Source organism: Sorghum bicolor, chromosome 7 (genome assembly GCF_000003195.3).
Source record: "Sorghum bicolor cultivar BTx623 chromosome 7, Sorghum_bicolor_NCBIv3, whole genome shotgun sequence".
NCBI classification, from domain to species: domain Eukaryota; kingdom Viridiplantae; phylum Streptophyta; class Magnoliopsida; order Poales; family Poaceae; genus Sorghum; species Sorghum bicolor.
The window spans coordinates 53141796-53160574 of record NC_012876.2 but is presented as its reverse complement, the minus strand read 5'-3'; the positions used below and the strand labels follow the sequence as shown (position 1 = coordinate 53160574).

The window sequence follows — 18779 nt, the reverse complement described above, 5'->3', positions numbered from 1 at the left end:
TTCAGTGATTAATGACAATGTTGATTACTATAACTAACGTGCGTTTTGCAGCGGCAAATCGTTTGAGTTATCTCGTATCAACGGCCACAAATATTAGGATTGAACTAGACCCGATAATTCGACTATTAGAGAATCAAGCTGGAGCCCCAACCAGACCGGTTTACCTAAAAGACCGTTAACCTTAAAACCAGGGAAAACAAAGTGGCATGGTCCAAGTTTAATTTTGGTTAATTAACGGTGATCTGTAGCTCACTTGATCAGTGAGTGTGGTTTATGTGGGGAAATAAATCACCAGCTGGTTAGGAATCGATTCGAATCGTCATTGCTCCTCGATAGTGAGCATTTGACTTGAGCTTCGTCATCGTAGTAATGATTATGGAAGTTATGGTATGCGGATGAAGCTGGAAAAGCTACACTAAATTGGTACTATTATTTAAATCAAGTGATTGCTATAGTGTATGTGCTAATCTAAATGGCAGGTTAATAATTATTAACTTGAGCTAAAATACTTGAAAGGTTACTTACTTGGTGACTTAAGCTTTTACGCAAGTTGTGTCAAGCCAATTCACTATAAAGCCTTACATGATCCTTGGAGTCAATTATTTCTAGTTTATGACGGTACGTCTAGCTGAGTATATTCTCATACTTAGGGCTCTGTTCCCATGTTGTTTTGCAGATGGATAGATGTACTATGGGTACTGCATTAACACACACAGCTATGGGAGATGCCTAGACCAAAGGGTGTGGTCACTTTGACTCATCTTTTGATGTTGTGGAATTAATAAGGCTCTGGCACTGTAATCAAACTAAGTGTGTGTGTTTCAGGAACTATTTGCTTCTGCTACTACTTTCAAGACTTGTTCTATAATAACTTTATTTGAACTCTGATGTAATCGAATTATTTGCGAACGTTATGTAAGGTATGAACGGCGACCGCTGAACTTATTACGATCTTGGCTATGTATGTGCAAAAGTTTCATATCCTTTGAGATTTCACGGACTAATAGGATTATATGGGCTTAAGTTTGATGGTTTAATTGCGAAAGCAATCACTATTAAACTTAATCTCTTATAATTTAAACAATTCTGTTGTACCCGCAAGCCCAACACGATGACCGCTCATGATGAATGGATCCGTAGCTAAGCACCTATGTGCGTGACTAGGTCTGGGCGTTCGGTCTGACCGAACCGAACCGATCGGTTCCTCGGTCATTTTGAAAGTTCGGTCATCAAAAAACAAGGACCGATCGGTTAGTTGAAAAAAATAAAGACCGAGCAGTTTCGGTCTCGGTTAGTTCGGTTCGGTCTCGGTCACGACCGAACTAACCAGACTAGCAGATTTGTATCAAATTTCAGCAACATGTTTGCACAAAATGATACAAATATCTTGGTTCTCCTTATTCAAATACTAACTACAATAGCATCTCCAACTCACAAGTCACAAACTCACAATGATACAACAAAAACAACGCATAATCAAGTCTTTAAAAAGATAAAAAAAACAGTTTAGGACTCCCAACAGAGAATTTCGGTTAGTTCGGTTAACCGACACCTATACCCGAACTAATCGTATAAAGTCCGGTTAGTTGGAAGCAGGGACCGAATTTATGACCGAAAAGTTCGGTCTCGGTCTCGGTCAGTTCGGTTCGGTCTTCGGTCTTCGGGTAATTATGCCCAGAGTGATGCGTGACCACGAGGCGGAGCCTGCGTATAGTATTTATATTAGAGTTAGTCCAAAAGGAGGACATCTATGGGCATGTTCAACTACTTGTGATGCCAGCCATAGTAGCCATTTCTATAGTGATTATGTGAGAGGCCTCCTAGCCATAGCACAGTAAAAAACAACTGACTTTACTAGCAACCGAACATGCCATATGATGTAGAAACAGAGTTGCCCTCTACAAAGCAAACCTTCGAACCAGGGGCGGATCTAGCGTGGGCGAGGGGGCTCAAGCCTCCCTATCACCACAGATCCCATTGAGCCCCCTTAGAGCTCTCTAAGATTTTTTGGCATGGTTGCTTTGACAAGAAGAGGCCAGAGGTTAAAGATATATGATGATAAACTCGCAACTTCAGCACCCTTAAACTTTCATCCTAGATGTGCCACTGCTCTGAACATATGTCTTCTTCTTTCTTCTGCCCCATCCTTCCTCAATTCCTCCTGCAATCAATCCAATCGCTATTAGGCTCCCTCATGGGGGTCTTAGGTAAACTTATCATCTAACCTCTTTGTTCTAGCTATCAATAAGCTTTCTCTTAGAACAAGTATATTAAAGTGTTGCACTGTTGTAGGTGGACTGTATGTTGAATCTCATTTGATTTATACTCCCTCTGTCCCTAAATACTGCTATTTCTAGGAGAAAATTGTGTCCACAAATACTGCTATTTCTACTAGCATACTCGGTCCACCAGCTCATTTAATTTCTCCTTGGAACTTCCGTGGTCCACCAGCTCATTTAATTTCTTCTAGGAAGTAGTACTTTAGCGCATGGTAATTGTTTGAGTCTGTTTAGTTAACATTAAATGCAGCTCGTTGGAACCAGAGAACCATGGCTTAATGTGCATGATTAAATAGTGGAACCCAAATTAATTGAGGGTAGAATGGACTTTTGTTTGCCACACTAATCTGTCTAAAATCTGCTAGAAATAGCAGTATTTGAGACGGAGGGAGTATTAAAGTATATTAAAGTCATTTGATGGATGATAGGTTATATTAAAGTGTATTAAAGTATATTAAAGGTGTGTGTTATGTCACTTGGCGTTTCAAGTCATTTGATTTTTTTTTTCCAATTTACAAATCAGAAGTGGTACATATATACACCCGCCTGTGAGATTGTTTGAATACAAAGTGACCTTAACAAAATTGGAAGTCAAAAGAGCCGGAATATGAAAGAATGTAGCTCGCGAAAACTCTAATCTCCCCCACACATGAACGCACGAACCAGCTCATAACTTAACGCACAATCTACTATATTATTATATTAGGCGGTGTACCAAATCCAAGTATCCAACTACATGAACAACTCAGTGTTTCGATATGTATATCTGTAAGTAGCATGCTTATAGGTGGATGTTTTTTTCTAACAAAACAGTAGTACGTACATCATTATTAAAAAAAAGGAAAACAGTACACATAGCTTAAGTCTTTGCATATATATTCGTCGTCTCGGCGCATCTTGTTCCAAAATGCCATATCTTTCGTTTTGTGATCTATCTATAAAGGAGAAACGTATCTCTCTTTAATCACCCAACCGATCAATCCATATATATATTCTAGGTCGAGGAGAGAGATTGAGAGAATTTGAAGGAAGAAGAACCATGATTCATGTCCCCCATGTTCGTCGTCTGCAGGTGCTGCTGCGGAGCCTTCGTGGGTGGAGCGTTGCCGGAAAGCTACCGGTAGTTAGGACCACAGCATGGACCTGGCATGGATGTCCATGTACAATCAAAGCCTTAATAGTAATAGCCATCTGTTATCCAACGTCTCCAGGAATAAGTTTCTTTTAGTAAGATTTTTATTGGTGCTTCCCTCTACCGGTTTAATTAGGTAGCAATTGGTTGAGAGACAAGGTGAAATGAGATGAGCATGTCTCAGGTTTGTGAGACGAGGGTGAATCCATTTTCTATTAGGTTGAGCAGGCATGAGATGAGACCAATCCATTTTCTTTTGGGTGTAGGGACAACAAAAGTGGGATGACCTACTGACAAGTGGAACCCATCTGACAGTTTTTTTTTCTTTTTTCTTCCTTCTCTCTTATCCATCTCGTCCTCAACTATATCCCAACACCACCACGCTTGTAGGCCGCGCCAGTTGGCTCGTCTGCGCACCACCCCGCCAGCAAACCTGGCCACGGGCCGCCCGCTGCCTCCTCCTCTATGGCGGTGGTGGCAAGGCCAGCCCAAGAGGTCGTGCGGGTTCGTGTGGCTCGCCGGTGCTGGGTTTGGCGAGGCTAGGGGCGGAGCTCGCCCATGGCGCATGCGAGAGCTAGGCCGGAGCTCGTGTTCCCATGGTCGCATGTCGCGTCGGGGCTCGGGGTGGATCTGCACCCAACTCTTCCCCTCATCTTCATCCTCAAGCTTCTTTTATTCCTCTGTGGTAGAGCTCCTCTTCTTTTCCTCACGCGCTCGCTCATCCACAGGGGATGACCCCATCTGCCAAATCTGAGGGGACGAGCTCGCCCTCAGATCCCCTAGAATATTCTAGGTAATATGTGCTTAACTCTTGCCCCTAAACCGAACACCTAAAATCTAGTTTCATCCCATCCCCAATCCACATCATTTTTGGAACCAACCACTACCTTAAAAGTCTTACAAAACATGTACACACGAGAACGACTTGTGAAGCTAAAACCAAAAAAAAAAGTTGAAGCCAAACGATTTTCTCTAGGTAGAAACCAAAGCCATAAAAATATAGCTTTTCTCTATAAACCGAAGCCAAAAACAGTATAGGATGTATGGGACATTGATATCCATCTGAAAACAAGACTCGAAATATTAGATCCAAGATATGGGACGTGTATTAAATATCCAGATTCATATACCCATCATAGTGTTAAACCTTTATTTTTTCGGAGAAACGGGTACCTATCGATTCCGAGGCGACCGTTGCTACTTGGAGAGATGCATTCACACTGCACATGCTCCTCCACTCCTCTCAAGACTCGAAGCAAATGAAGTTTTACAATACTATGTAGAACTCCATGGCGTTGGTTTGAAGCTACATGGATTGCATCTGCTGCACCCACCAAGAAGATTCGCACATCTCTAGGCAGGTGCATGAATCAGCAGGCACAGCCACAGCCACACATGGAGCTGGACCTCAACGTACGTAGTACCATATTATTATGGGGTTCCAGGTCTCGGATTCTCTGCTGTCCGCTACCTGCTCTGCTCTCGGACTTGTGCATGCATGCTACTACCACGACGCTAATCTAATCTTCATCCTGCGTCGGTTTTGTCGTTGATCAAAACAATGCTACGGTGCAGAGCAGAGCAGCTGGTGAAGCGGTTTGCGGCCGGGTTGATGAATGATGCATGCATTTGCAAGCGCATGCGCCCACGGATGCCGCTTCTGCAGAGGGAGACGAAGATGTCCGCCAAGATTCCTTGTTACGGAGATAATTAACTTATTTATTTATTAGGTTGGAACGAATAGGACAGCCAAGAACAGCCTGCTGTTGCTAAAGGGATTGTTGCTCTCTGCTGGCTTGCACATTTCTGTCCAAGAACGCATTCCATCTGGTACCCTATGTCCGTGCCACATTTTCGACGCGACACCTATATATACTAGTATAATGCCCGTGCTAACGCTACGATTTAATTTTGGAATGTTTCTAAAAAACAAAAATTATAGTTCGGAAATATTTTTTCATGTAACAAGGCATAATACAGCTATTTGTCATATTATGAGCATCTATGTTACATTTTGTCTAATTCTTTAATCATGTATTGGACATCTTCAGGGATGTTGTCGAAACATTGGTTTGCTTTGCTCGCCAAAATGTCCGCCAAAAATTCCATCCTCAGTGAAGTTGAGTGATGTGCATGGAAAATGAGGATTAGTTATTATTATTTCTGTAGTGTAAGGTATGTATTGTTATAGGCTATATATGCTTACATTGTTGATTTATGGCAAATTTTCATCATCCCACAACTTCATGAAGTTGTATACAAGAAAGCCTCCCAATTTTCTGGACAAGAGCAGTTGTTATTGATGTGCACAATTTCCTCGATTTCTTTTTTGCAAACGTCCACGAAGTTAATTGGGCCATGTGCCCGAGTGTGAAAAAAATAGAAATATCGAGCTCTGTCCACTCTCTCAGTCCTTCCTTATCCACCCAACACTCCAACGTACGGACCGACCAGCTGCTGAGCTTTGAGCACCGGACTTAGCTTCCAGGTGGGAGGCACATCTGGAGACCAACATGTGAAGTTCGCTCTGGAGGCACATTCGGCCCCCGTGGAGCCCGGGGTTGTGGCAGCGGAGGGGCTGCGCGAAGCGAGGCAACACGCGGTGTCCGGTGGTGGGGGCGGTGAGGGAAGCGAGGCGGGAACGCGGGGGGTCGGCGGACGCCTCTGCTGACTCAGTCGGCGGGAGTGGGAGGTGTGCGGCGCAGGTGAGCTGACTGTCCGGGCACCCAACGGTCGGCACCACGGCGGCCGCGGCGGAGGCCAACGCTGGGATCTGCCGTCGGGGAAGTTCATGGCGTGGTTGGACCCCGTGAACTTGCCGTCGGGGAAATCCAGATGCTGCGGTTTATGTGGCGAGCCTCTGCAGTTCGTTCTGCGGGTGATTTCTTTGTGTGCAATGAAGTTGTGACACTCGATTGCTTATTGTTTGGATGTCGACTTGGTCACAATTGGGCTTGGTTTGGATGTCGATTGCTTATTGTTTGTGATGTAAAGCCGCGCGCGGGTGGGTACAGCGAGTTAACTTTCATTTCAAACCGAATCGAAGATCGGAAGATGGCCGTGAGTCCGTGACCTTTTCGACAGCTTGCGTTGCGTTGCTTTGCGTGCGCCAGCCATAAGCAGAATCAAAGGCACCACCACCGCTGTGAGCGGTCCTTTTTTATTGTTTTCTTGCTCCTTTTCATGGCGCCGACCCATCTGTCTGACGCCGCGGCCTTGATTTGTTTCAATGGTTGGTTGTTGTTCAGATTTACTTTTCCATTCGTGTTCTCGTGGGAATCGCTAAGATCAATAAACAGAGTATTTGCCAGCTTGATTGCGCAATTAGTTGATTTGGGGTACAAAAGAGTGTTTACTATTGTTTAATTCATATTCAGGATTACACAGAGCTATACTTCAGTTGGAGGGTTTTCCCCTTTCCCCTCACGTTGGAGGGTTCCCAGCGACGAACGGACTTGATTTCATTCAACAAGATGAAACCTGTTGCTAGTCTGAAGTATATCTCTTCATCTCTTAGCATTGATGCATTCTTGTTGCAATTTTCATTGCTGTATTATTTTCAGAACATGCAGTCTTATTTGATTTAGGCCACTCCCTTCTGATTGATATAGGCACAGAAGCTTGTTAGCGTTTGTGGATATAAGGAGTCTGCTAGCCTGTTCAAGTAGTATATTTAACATCAGGAGCACGACTGCCTTCCTGAAACTCAGCTTACAGAACAGGTGCACATTTTAATCATTCAGAGAGAGACAACCAATTCTGAAAGGAGTTTAGAAGAACCAGCGCGCCTCCAGGTCTGCTCTGCTTGCTTCTCCTTCCTTGTTTAGAAATGGTTTATACAGTCTGAGTGCAATGTGTTGTTTGTCTGATTACTGAACTAACCCCCTGCTTTCTACTCCTATTTACTATTGTGACTTTTGACTCAACTAATTAGAAAGCACAGCCCAATTCATCTATACAGATTGCTCCTAGCAATTTATTCTGTTATTGGCTAGTAGTTCATTAGATACACTAATTTATTTCCAAGGAACATAACACTTCATGAGTTTCTTTTAGATAATCTGATTTCATGGGCACAAGCAGTGACTGGCTGAAGTCCAATTCCTAGGTGTTCTTGAGCAGCCAAATCTGGTGAAGCTGATTGGCTATTGCGTTGTGGATTCAGAAACAAGCAAGCACAGGGTGTTGGTTTATGCGTTCATGCCCAACAAGACTTTGGATGATCACCTGTTCAACCGAGCATATCATCCCCTTTCATGGAGACGGATGCTGCAGACCACGATCGGTGCCGCGCTGGGCCTGGATTTCCACCATGAAGGAGTACGAGAAGTTAAGTTTTATTTCTGGACCAGAACTATGCATGATCAGAATCTCTGAATTGTACCGCGCTAAATACGCATTGCAGTCACGACACGTTGAATACATTCTCTGAAACTTCAAAATGAACAAAAAGCCGTGGACACAAACTTTCTTAGCTGAATGTGCATGCAAAATTACCTGCATTATATTTGTTGCAGTAAATATTAAAATAGAGTGACATCTCGTATAAATTGTTGCAGTAATATATATTTGTTGCAGTAATATATATTAAAATAGAGTGACATCTCGTATCTCTACTATAATTCATGTCATGTATGCGATATTTACCAATAGTCATAGGTTCTGTATTTCTAGACGTGGTTGTTGTGCCGTTGCTAGTATCGTTTGGTTGGATATTTTCCTTGTCCAAACAAAGTGCAGACTTCTGGGATTCGGCATTCTTCCTTTGTCGATATTGACGCGAGTACTCACGTTGTTTCCTTCTCATCTCCTCCTTTCGTTCGTCGGACATCTCGGCTCGACGAGCCCGTAGCCGCAAGTTCCGTTCTTCCCTCGTCCGTCGGACATCATCTATAGAGAGAGATAGGAAATAAATAGACACCCACAAATACTATACATGTACCTTATTTGGCATCATACCTGCGACGTTAGTGATGTCACTTAGTGCACCGAGTGTATCTCGGGCCGTCGACATTGAGTAGGTGAGGAGGCAACACCTTTTGATTTTTCAAAGGATCGCGGTTGTCCACAATAGAATAATCAGAATGCACAAATTTAGAGAGAAACAAATAATAACGCAGGCATAAATTCAGAGAGATAAATAAAAATTAATGCAGGTAGAGAGTCGATGTTTTCGAAATGTGTAAATTTCAGTTGAAGCCAAGTATTATTTATAATATATATTTTCTTTGCAGTAGTAGAAGTATAATATATATTTTTTTTGCAGTAGTAGAAGAAGCACATTGGAATGCACAAGTGGACCTGGTTCTTCACGAGGCGTCCAGAGACGAAGGAGGTCGACGGTGATGACGAAGCCGACGTGATGCAGTCGATGCCTTGAAATCCCAAGCGCGGCGATCGTTGGAGCCCTTTCTGCACTGTATTATCTTGTATGTATGTATTCACTGGTTTATGAATTTACTAACGGCTCAATCGTTCAGCATCTGCACCAAGTACTTGCAGCTGCTCCCTGTGTGGCACGTCTGCCTGGTGATAGCCTGAGAAGTATTGCTTACTCAGGAAAGAAAAGAAAAAAGAACGGCGATGACGTGGTGGGTAAACCCTAACTTGTACGATCAACGATTTTGAGAACCCAGATTGGAGTTTGTGCGGACTGGACGAAGCGGAACATCAAACGAAAGGAAGATGGACCTCGGAGTTTCGTAGGCCACTACGCGGCGGCGATTGTCGTCTCCGCTTGCGCCGTGCCTTGAAATCCCAAGCGCGGCGGTCCTCCACGGTTGGGATCGGCAATAATGGAGGTTCCGGCCTTCCTCCATGGCTGGGATCGGCAAGCTGCGGCACCAGCCCGACGCGGTCCTCCACGGCCGGGATCGGTTTTTAAAATGCCAAGCCACCAATCATCTAAAAGCAGACCGGCACATTTCAGCCCCAAATACGAATAAACGAATCCTACAAGGCTAACGCCGCCGCCATCAGTAATTTAGTCTAGCCTCGTGAAGAAGTTGAACTAAAGAAAACCTAGCATCCAACATGTACCTCGTTCGCCCAGTTCATGTTTCAGTCTTCAGCGCATCCCGCCAGTTCATGTTTCAGTCTTCAGCGCATCCCCTCCGATGATTGCAGCTCGAGGCTACCAGTTCGAGCAGCAGGTTCGGGAGCGGCGGCCACCGACTCAGTCTTCAGCGAGCGGCGGCCACCGGCTCGAGGCGCGTACAGGGGGAGCGGCGGGGGAGGTGTTTTCTGCTATACGGATACGAAGTTTTTCATGGAGAGTGTTTTCTGCGATACGGAGATGACGCGAGGCTGAGGGCGGAGAGTAGCGAGGGCTGTGTAAGGTCGTGATCATACTTTTAATCTGGGCCGTCTAATCTGTAGGATATGTGCTGTGGGTCGTTGATCTTGCAGGTGGGATTTGCCTGGAGAATATTTCAATTATAGTAGAGATGTTTATGTCTGATCAACGCACTGTCCCCTCTCCTTCCCTAGGCATCCTCGCGACTCTAGAGTCCAGACGCAGACGGCAAAGCCCCGTTACCTTACCTTACCTTACCTTGCCGTCCGTCCCGCCCCGGCACCACCACCTCCATCGTTCAAACTGATCGCACAAACTGCCCTCTATCTGGAACAACCAACAGCGCTAGCGGGCTCAAGCGCAATCCACTAAGGGCCTCCTGGCAGCTTTGGCGTCGTCGGGGACATGAAGCCCATAAAAACTCGTACATTTCGCATACAAAAATGGCCCGGCAGGCTGAGGCCCACTAGCCATGCCCAACAAGCTTTGACTGACTTGCCCCAGATGCTTCATCTCACCTCAGTCAGCACAAAGACAGCCCTCTTCCCTTATCTGCCGAATCTATTAGCCCATTAACAATAAATCAGCGACAGCCATGGCTTTTCTGATAAGCGAATAGATTCATTGTAAAAAAAAGGATTAACTTTTCGTAGAAGCTCGATTTCATCAGAGGTGGATGTGAATCTCACTTCGCACCGCAGTCGCAGAGAACAAAGGTGGGAGGGTCTGTCAAAAGAGGATGGGGGAGAACATTTCAGATGTCAAAGACAAACGCCCAAATAGGTAAAGTTCAAGCAGCGATCGCTTGCTAAGTTTCGCCGAGAAATAAACTGAGCTTCCCGTAGACTGACACATTGGTCAATGGACAATCAACCACCGTGCTGCTGCTACGACTGCAACGGGAAGACCAACAGCGTTTGCATACCAGCACAAGGTACCGGCCGTCTTTGATTGCCGTCTTGCAGAGCTCCCAATTCGAAAAGGAACATAAACTTCAACCTACACCTACTACATTGTTATCATGTTCCACCAGGTTCAGTAAGACGGTGAATGGGGAGATAATCTCCAGACACGAACTATGTACATTGTTAGGTGTCGAGAAACAGAAAGGCTATACATATGCTACCGCCTTCAGTTCCACAAGTCATGCGACAAACCCAGATTACTAGCAACAAGGAAAGAAACCCCTCCCCCCAAGAATTTTATACACTTCTGCATCCCGGTGCTGCACCCAAAAACTAAAAGCAGCAAACGCTTCCATGACATCCTCCTCTGCAGGACCATGCACGCATGCACTCCTCTTCAGCACACAGTGCAACAATGGGGTCCAACAGCTGCCAAGCCAAATTTCCGCTCAGTGGCTGGTCTCACCACAAGGAGTTGAGGTAGTGATGTTGGTGCCTCTTTCTGAACTCGATCATGCCTCCGTATGTCTGGTCCGCAAGGCCCACATAGAAGGCCTCAGTGTCCGGGCTGAATGCTAAACCACCAATCTCACCAAACAAGTCAATCTCGTGACATTTGCTGTAGTCCGCATAAGCATCATATATGTGGACAAAATCCACAGGCTCTGCTGTCGCAAGGAAGCGCCCATCTGAAGAGAACTTGACACACCGAATTGAGCCCATCCTTCCACCAAGCACAGCTACCGACTGTGATAGGTTCCTGATGTCCCATAGCCTGCATGTAGTGTCTTGACTCCCAGTTGCCACGATATTGCCATCAGGATGCCACGCAGATGCAAATGAGTAATCCAAGTGACCCCTAAGAGAACCAATTGCCTACAAAATATATGTGAGTGTTGAATATTAGGATCAACCACATACTGATATAGCCATATAGCCCTGTGCCCTGCAAAACTAATAGAAGAAAAAAAAATAATTCACTTACCTTGCCACACTTGGGATCCACTATACAACCATCCTCATGATCTCCCAGGACAGCAAAGAGTTTCCCATTTGGGCTCACAGAAACACTCTGTTGGAGAAGAAAACTCAACAGCCAAATAGGAGGATAAAACTATAGTGCATAAAACAGTTAAGGGCCTACTTACATTCACAGACCAAGGAAAGACATAGTGCTTGAGGAGGTCAAAGTACTCGGTGTCAAAAATCCTGATGGAGCAGTCATTGTTAGCAGCCACCAACCTTCTAGATCCGCTGAAATATACATTTCATAAACAAACTGTTAACTCAAGTCAAAATGAACAAGATAACTGACTCAGAAAAGCATTGAATCTTACCTGGGATCCTGATAGATCTCTAAAGAGTTAGTGATTGCATTTTCATCATCTGTAACCCTTGTGCTGTAAACAACCCCATCATCATCCAAGCGCTAGTAAATACCAAAAACAATGTCAGATTTACTGTCATTCTGTCAATGAGTTACTAGACCAAAGTACAAGACCATAAAGTAGGAGAATATTTGCGCAGTAGGAATACCTTGCATATAAGCTCCCCTTGAAAGCCACCAACTACTAATAAATTACTATCCACGGCCATTGTTGTGACCTGGACCATTGCCACTGACTGTGAACCATGCCCCCTCTGCAACAACAAAAATGGATACTTTAGACCAAACCAAAAAGAATATGAAGCTGCACAGAAATATTGAACACCAGAAATATAAAAGGTTGTCTACCTGTTTCGGGACGATGCAATCATCAGCATCGATTAGCTCAGTGCTCGTCTGCTCCAGTGAGGACCAGTGTGTCACTGACTGATCATGCATTGTATAAACATCATGTTTGGTTGTTGCCCATACTAGATTCCGTAGCTGTGAAACAACACATCATACAAAAAAGATCATTCAGAACGTGATATGTGGATTTGCTCTTTGAACTTAAAGTGCGTATAACAAGCAGTAATGTAAACTTGAATAAAAAGAGTTCTTCCATTTCCCCTTAGGCAAATGCTACAGCACCCCTTGCATGACAACCAAAATCATGAATTGATTAGAAGGATTAGGAAACTCCATACAGAAGCAAAAATCTCTTAAACAGGCAAACAGTTTGGCAACATGATCAGCATAACCTTTTTTGCATAAGGGTAGAACCATAGACTTGCTAAGAATTACTCACATTTTTTATATATGACATTGGTTAGTTTAAATTTGAACTAGCTAACATCATATATAAAAGATTGGAGGGAGTAGTAAAGACCATACAAAAGGCAAAAAAAAAAAGAAAAAAGAAGTCTCACAATAAGTTATGCTTATCCTTGTACTCCCTCCATACCCATAAAGGAAGTCGTTTAGGACAACGACACGGTCTCCAAAGCCTAACTTTGACTCCTTGTTTTTATAAAAATATTTATCAAAAAAGTGGTACATGTATACTTTTATGAAAGTATTTTTCAAGACAAATCTATTCATATGGTTTTCACATTTCCAAATTCAACAACTTAAAAGTTATTCATGATTTATATTCCCAATGTTTGACCCAAACCTTGTCCAAAAGGTCTTTTTTTATGGGTATGGAGGGAGTACACAAGTAGGCAGTTTATCAGTTATAGTATTGCCGGCAGCATCCAAGAAAGTAATTTTAAGTTATCCTCCGAGTATCAAGGTAAGGGTGGCAAAATGGGTAAAAACTAATTTCGTGAAAGCTATTTTACTTATCCATGAGATTGAAACAAGACTATAGTTCTCTTCCACATGTATATCTTCTACGATGACAGCCAAAAATCACTAAAAAATGGCCACACAAATAGGATAGCCTCGTGATGAACCAACCTTCCAAGGACAAATCATTCCTCAAACCAACAAACCCGTAAACAACATGCTTGATGATAACTTTGCTCAAAAAGTTGGACTGTAATTGAACAGAGGAAAATCAGACCTGAAAATGTACAATTGATGGCCGAGCACGCCTTGTGTTGTAGTGGAAATCATAGTAAGGGCTATCCTTCTCCACGTGTTTGCACTCCTGAGAGATCAAGAAATAAACAAAAACAGATTGTAAGGAGCTGGAGAAGTTACATTTCCATCATAAAGACTGGACAGTGCTGCATTGAATGTTCAGCAAAAAACATTTGGAGTGAACAGATGAAACCTAGTAGAACAATAAATCTATCTGTCCATCTGATGTCCATGTGAGCACTAGCTGTAAATAAATAAGAAAATCATGGGAACCAGTCTAACAATTGAACAACCAGGAGTCAGTGTACTTGCTTCCACCTAGTGAACTAGGGAGAACTATTTCTACACCTTACAAATATACTGAACATCATGCAATAGGGTATGTAATGTAACTGAAAAGATGGGGCCTCTAACATTAAAAATGAATTCTCAAAAACAAATCAGCATGTAACACTTTCATATTGCTTTTAATGCCGGGCAGCCCTCATGTAATGATCTGAAACTGCTCTAACAGATTTACCTTTAAGTAGGTTGATCCATAGCCCAAACAAATGGCAGACTAGCAGTACCCCAAGAATATTAAATTTCAAAATATTCACAATAAGAAAATGATGACTGTTATCCTTGGTCCATGCAAAATAGCTGATTCAACTAACACATTTGGCCAATTACTATGTCACTATGTGACATGAAATAGTTGATTAGCACAGCAATGAAGATCCCATTCTTGTTTCTTACAACCTGGCCCTTTCCACGAATGTCAGGGAGGGATTATGACCCCTCTTCCCTGTTTTGTGCATTGAGTAACTACAAGTCAATGACAATCGGGAACATGATTTGAAATTTTGTTATGTTAACATGTTAAGAGATTTGCCATTTCATATACTGTACTGAAAGTGGATACTAGCTACTCGAGATTGGCAATCAATTAGCCAACCAGATAACTGATGGTCTTTGACATCTAATTGAATGACATAGAAGTGATAATTGATGGTCTTTGACATCTAATTGAATGACATAGAAGTGATAATTGATGGTCTTTGACATCTAAGTAGCATTTCTGGAATTTAATAATTTGTACAGCTTAGACTACATCAACCAAAAAGGTTCACACAATCTCAACCTATCAATTTTGGATCATGATGTATGCCCCCACCAAACCACCACCTTGAACCATAGTAGATATGAAAAGTTAGCACCCATCCCCATCAATGAGCAGCATGAGCACATGCACCCAACCAAACCCACCTTACCTAAAGTTCATTGTGCCTTCTGCTGAACCGGGAAGAAAAAAAAGGAAGAATGGAAAAAAACAGAACTGCAAGATAAAATTTGGACATAGCTAAGCATGACGATCAGCCCCATGAGCTATAGCAGCAAACGGTAGTGTTTTTATATGGTTCAGACATGAGATCAGCAGTGTAGTACACAGTCATAAGTAGTGATGGTTAGTATGTTTTCAAGAGTTTTTTTGCGAACCAAACAAAATCATATGCCTCTCAAAGAAATAACAAAGCAGATACTACATAATTAATAGATGGATATATATTCTTATTCCCAGAACCGGATAACCATGGATATGACTTCTGACACGTCATTCTTCCTAATTTGGTGATCTTTATATAGTCTTCTGTATTTGATTATAAATGTGTATTTAGCAAATTAGTGCAAGCTTATGGTCATATTAGATTTGTCATTCATATCCTTCCTAACTCCATGACCTCCATCTTTCGATAGTCTTTCCTAACCAAGTATTTGCCAGCTACTATACCGCTACGAATACCATCTTGTCAATTTTCCTAACAAGCTAGATCATAGGTTTGAACCATCAGTTTGCACGTTAGTGTTATGGGAGTCCCCATCACTGATTGTCAATGTAATTAAAAAAGAGTAGGTGTAGGTTGCACATTCACTCTTGTACCACAACTATCATATGAATGAGTTTGAAGTAATGACGGGGCCAAAATTCTAAAACAAAGCTGGCATGCTTATGGTTATATTGACAATGTACCAAATATCCAAATGTATAAAAAATGGATCACTGAGAAATATAGATAACAAAGTCCCAACTGGAATTTAGTTGCAGCCAATTTCTGTGGAAACTACTCAAACGCGGTTCTCTTAATGCACTGGAAATCCACTGTTGTCCAAACCCACCAACTAGCCAAATGAATGATTCTGTTTCACCAGAAAAATTCGTGGGGATAAAACAAATCAGAAACATAGATTTAAGAATCCAAAACCCTACCAAAAAGTGCCCTTCAATGTCATATCTATCTCATTCCACATACAGAAATGAACAATAAATTTAGTGTTAAATGCCGTGTCGGGGAGGGAATACGTCAGCAAAATATACCACTAAAACGTCAAGGAAGTTAAATATTTAGGTTAGATATGTTGAACAAATTAACTTGGCTTGTGATTGACATGAAAAGGCAACATAAATGTGATTCAGGAGAGGATCAATAACCCTAAAGTTGTCAATGTTTGGCATGTAAAAACCAAGCATGAAGCCAAATAATCACACGGTATATAACCACGTCTGTACCGTACCACAGACTTGTGACTATGTGGAAGCAACCTAGGAGTATTATGTATAACTGAGTTGAACATTGTGCGGTTCAAACTAGAATTTGGGTGGACATCGATTTGGGGAAAAAATAGGAAACGGACAAGTGTTGAGTACCTGCAAAGCATCCTCCCGTGCGTAACTTAGGTTCTGGTAATTTCTGTAGTTCTTCATCTTCATCTCCCGGTACTTATCCCTCCCGAAGAGCATCTTCTCCCACGGGATCCCCTGCATGTCCTTCCCCGCAGCGACGTCCGCGGCAGAGACGTCGGGCAGCATGTTCTCCTGCAAGACAAACAACGAGACGACATTCCTTGAGAAGAAAAAAAGAAAAACAACGAGAAGAGGGTTGATCAGAATTTCATCCCCAACAAAACAGGAGTCCCCAAACGAAATGAACACACGGAACGGAAGAGAAGATGGATAGCAGACCTGGTCGTAGCTGACGAGGCTGGCGAAGAGCTCGTTCTGGTTGGCGTCGCCGAAGGCGTTGTTGTCCCCCTGGTCCTCCATGAGCTCCTGGATGCTCTGGAGGATGAACTCGAGGTTGTCCTCCAGCTCGAACTCGTCCATGCCCTCCTCCTCCTCCTCCTCCACGCCGCCGTCACAGGCAGGGCAGGGCAGGAAGGCAGGCACAGAGTCCAAATCAACCCACACCCTGCGGGGAAGCGAAATCAGCCAACACCAACCAACCACCCCAAATCCGCAACCCCCCGGTAGAAACGAAAAAATCAGCACGCGGGTTCGGGTGAGGAGACACGGCGGCGACGAATCTAGCGCGCGGATTCGAGAGGCCTCACCTCGATCAGAGCGGATCCGGATGCGCGCGGGATGGAGCGGAATTGGGGGAATTTCTTTTCGGGGTGGTGGTGGGGCGCGCGCTGGCAAAAGCGCAGGCAGCACGGGGGTGGGGTGGGGTGGGAGACAATGAGGCGAGGCGGCGGCAGGCGCAGGCGCAGGCCCAGGCCCAGGCGACGAGGCGACGCGGCGGGGGCGGAGCACGCCAAGGCCAAGCAAAACACCGCCTGGCGCCCGCGCTGCTTCCTTCCTGGGTGTGGAGCGCGTGACGGGAGCGGGTGGATGGGAACGCACCACCGACCGGGCTCGGGGGAAACGGGCGGGCCCCGCGCGCCAGCGGCTGCCTCGCGTGCCTTAGCTTGGGGCTTGTTTAGTTCACTTTGAGTTTTCAAGATTTTCCGTCACGTCGAATCTTGTAGCACATGCATGAAACATTAAATATAGATAAAAACAAAAACTAATTACACAGTTTAGCTGTAAATTACGAGACAAATCTTTTGATCCTAGTTAGTTCATAATTGGATAATATTTATCACAAACAAACGAAAGTGCTACAGTACCGAAAACTTTTTACTTTTCGGAACAAAACAAGGCCTTGGTTGGTTTGTTGCACGGTGACGGTGACGGTGACGGTGACGCACGTCTGGCTCAAACGGGGAGACACCGGTCGTCGACTTTGCCGGTGGCCGACCCAAGTGTCTCTCTTGGTTCTTTTGGGCCTTGTTTAGTTCCCAAAATTTTAATTTTTCGAATTTTGGTATTGTAGTATTTTCGTTTTTATTTGATAAATATTGTCTAATTATAGACTAACTAGGCTCAAAAAATTCATCTCGTGATTTACATACAAACTGTATAATTAGTTTTTATTTTTCGTCTATATCTAATGCTTCATGCATATGCTCTAAGATTTGATGTGACGGGAAATCTTGAAAAAATTTTGGTTTTCGGGGTGAACTAAACAAGGCCTTAGAAGTGTTGCGCCGATGATCTAGAGGCGGTGCGGGGGGAGGCAAATTCGGTTAACGCCTCGTTCAGTTTGCGAAATGAAAACTTTTTGGATACTGTAGCATTTTTTGTTTGTTTGTGACAAATATTATTTAATTATAGACCAACTAGACTCAAAAGAATCGTCTCACAAATTATAGATAAACTGTATAATTTAGTTATTTTTTATTATATTTAGTGCTCCATACATGTGCGGCAAGATTCGATGTGACGAGGAATCTTGAAATTTTTTTGGGGTTTTTGGGTGAACTGAACAAGGCCTAACTCAAAAGGAGAACCAGTCGGTTATTAAAAATTCGCCGAACTGAGACTTTTGGTTTTTGTTTTTTCGGTTCGGTTTTTGTTATTAACCGAATTGTCAAGAGCAAACAAATCTGAACAACAAATTTAATTAAAAAATTCAAAAGCTGCAGCGATTTTCTTCTAGAGCACTATCAACGTGTAGATCCTTGGCAAGAGTTATGCGTCGAGTTCTGTGGAGCACGGAGGAGTGGAAGGGCGACGTCGTCGATAACGAACCTACTAGAGCTCGGAGGGTTGCTTACTGTTGACACAGTCGCCGCACCTACTAGAGCTTGGAGAGTTGAGGCGGTACCTCGGTTGTGTACTTCTCCCGCCCACTGCTTAGTGGCTCAGTGGAGGGGGCACCAACCATGGATAGGGAAAGCCAGAAAGGTGCAGAAGTGCCCCTCTGGCCTCGGCATCAGGATGGAGAGGAGTTAGAAAGGAGAGGAAGCATGTCCGTCGTGCCTCAAGGTGGGAAGGAGCAGCTTTGGGTGTCGGGTGAGAAAGAGCAACTTCGACCGTCGGGCTAGGGAGCAAGAGAGGCGTCGAGCGGTATGG

At 43.7% G+C, this 18779-nt stretch overlaps 1 protein-coding gene and 1 long non-coding RNA gene across 4 annotated transcripts; one reads left to right on the top strand and one right to left on the bottom strand.

The window, feature by feature from the left end:
- LOC110436874 lies at positions 5831-8845 on the top strand. Of its 3 annotated transcripts, XR_002454753.1 has the most exons (4): positions 5831-6289; positions 6789-6907; positions 7023-7205; positions 7520-8845. It is a non-coding gene; the product is annotated as an uncharacterized LOC110436874 (long non-coding RNA). The 3 variants fall into 3 exon arrangements; XR_002454752.1 differs by having other exon boundaries at positions 5831-6907; XR_002454754.1 differs by having other exon boundaries at positions 5831-6907; positions 7468-8845.
- LOC8073539 (uncharacterized WD repeat-containing protein C2A9.03) lies at positions 10623-17115 on the bottom strand. Its single transcript, XM_002444273.2, has 10 exons — positions 16934-17115; positions 16566-16791; positions 16251-16418; positions 13545-13631; positions 12347-12481; positions 12148-12252; positions 11949-12040; positions 11760-11865; positions 11597-11683; positions 10623-11487 (listed from the first exon to the last, which is right to left on the bottom strand). The coding sequence occupies exons 2-10, from the start codon at positions 16704-16706 to the stop codon at positions 11074-11076; spliced, it is 1335 nt and encodes a 444-aa protein (XP_002444318.1). The 5' UTR covers positions 16707-16791; positions 16934-17115; the 3' UTR covers positions 10623-11073.

Bases quoted from the DNA above. Each gene is read 5' to 3' on its own strand.
- LOC8073539 (XM_002444273.2), bottom strand. From the start codon at position 16,706: ATGGACGAGTTCGAGCTGGAGGACAACCTCGAGTTCATCCTCCAGAGC. The intron at 12,253-12,346 runs GTAGACAACCTT...TTGTTGTTGCAG, and splicing joins ATTGCATCGTCCCGAAACAG to AGGGGGCATGGTTCACAGTC. The intron at 12,041-12,147 runs GTATTCCTACTG...GGTATTTACTAG, and splicing joins AAGGGGAGCTTATATGCAAG to CGCTTGGATGATGATGGGGT.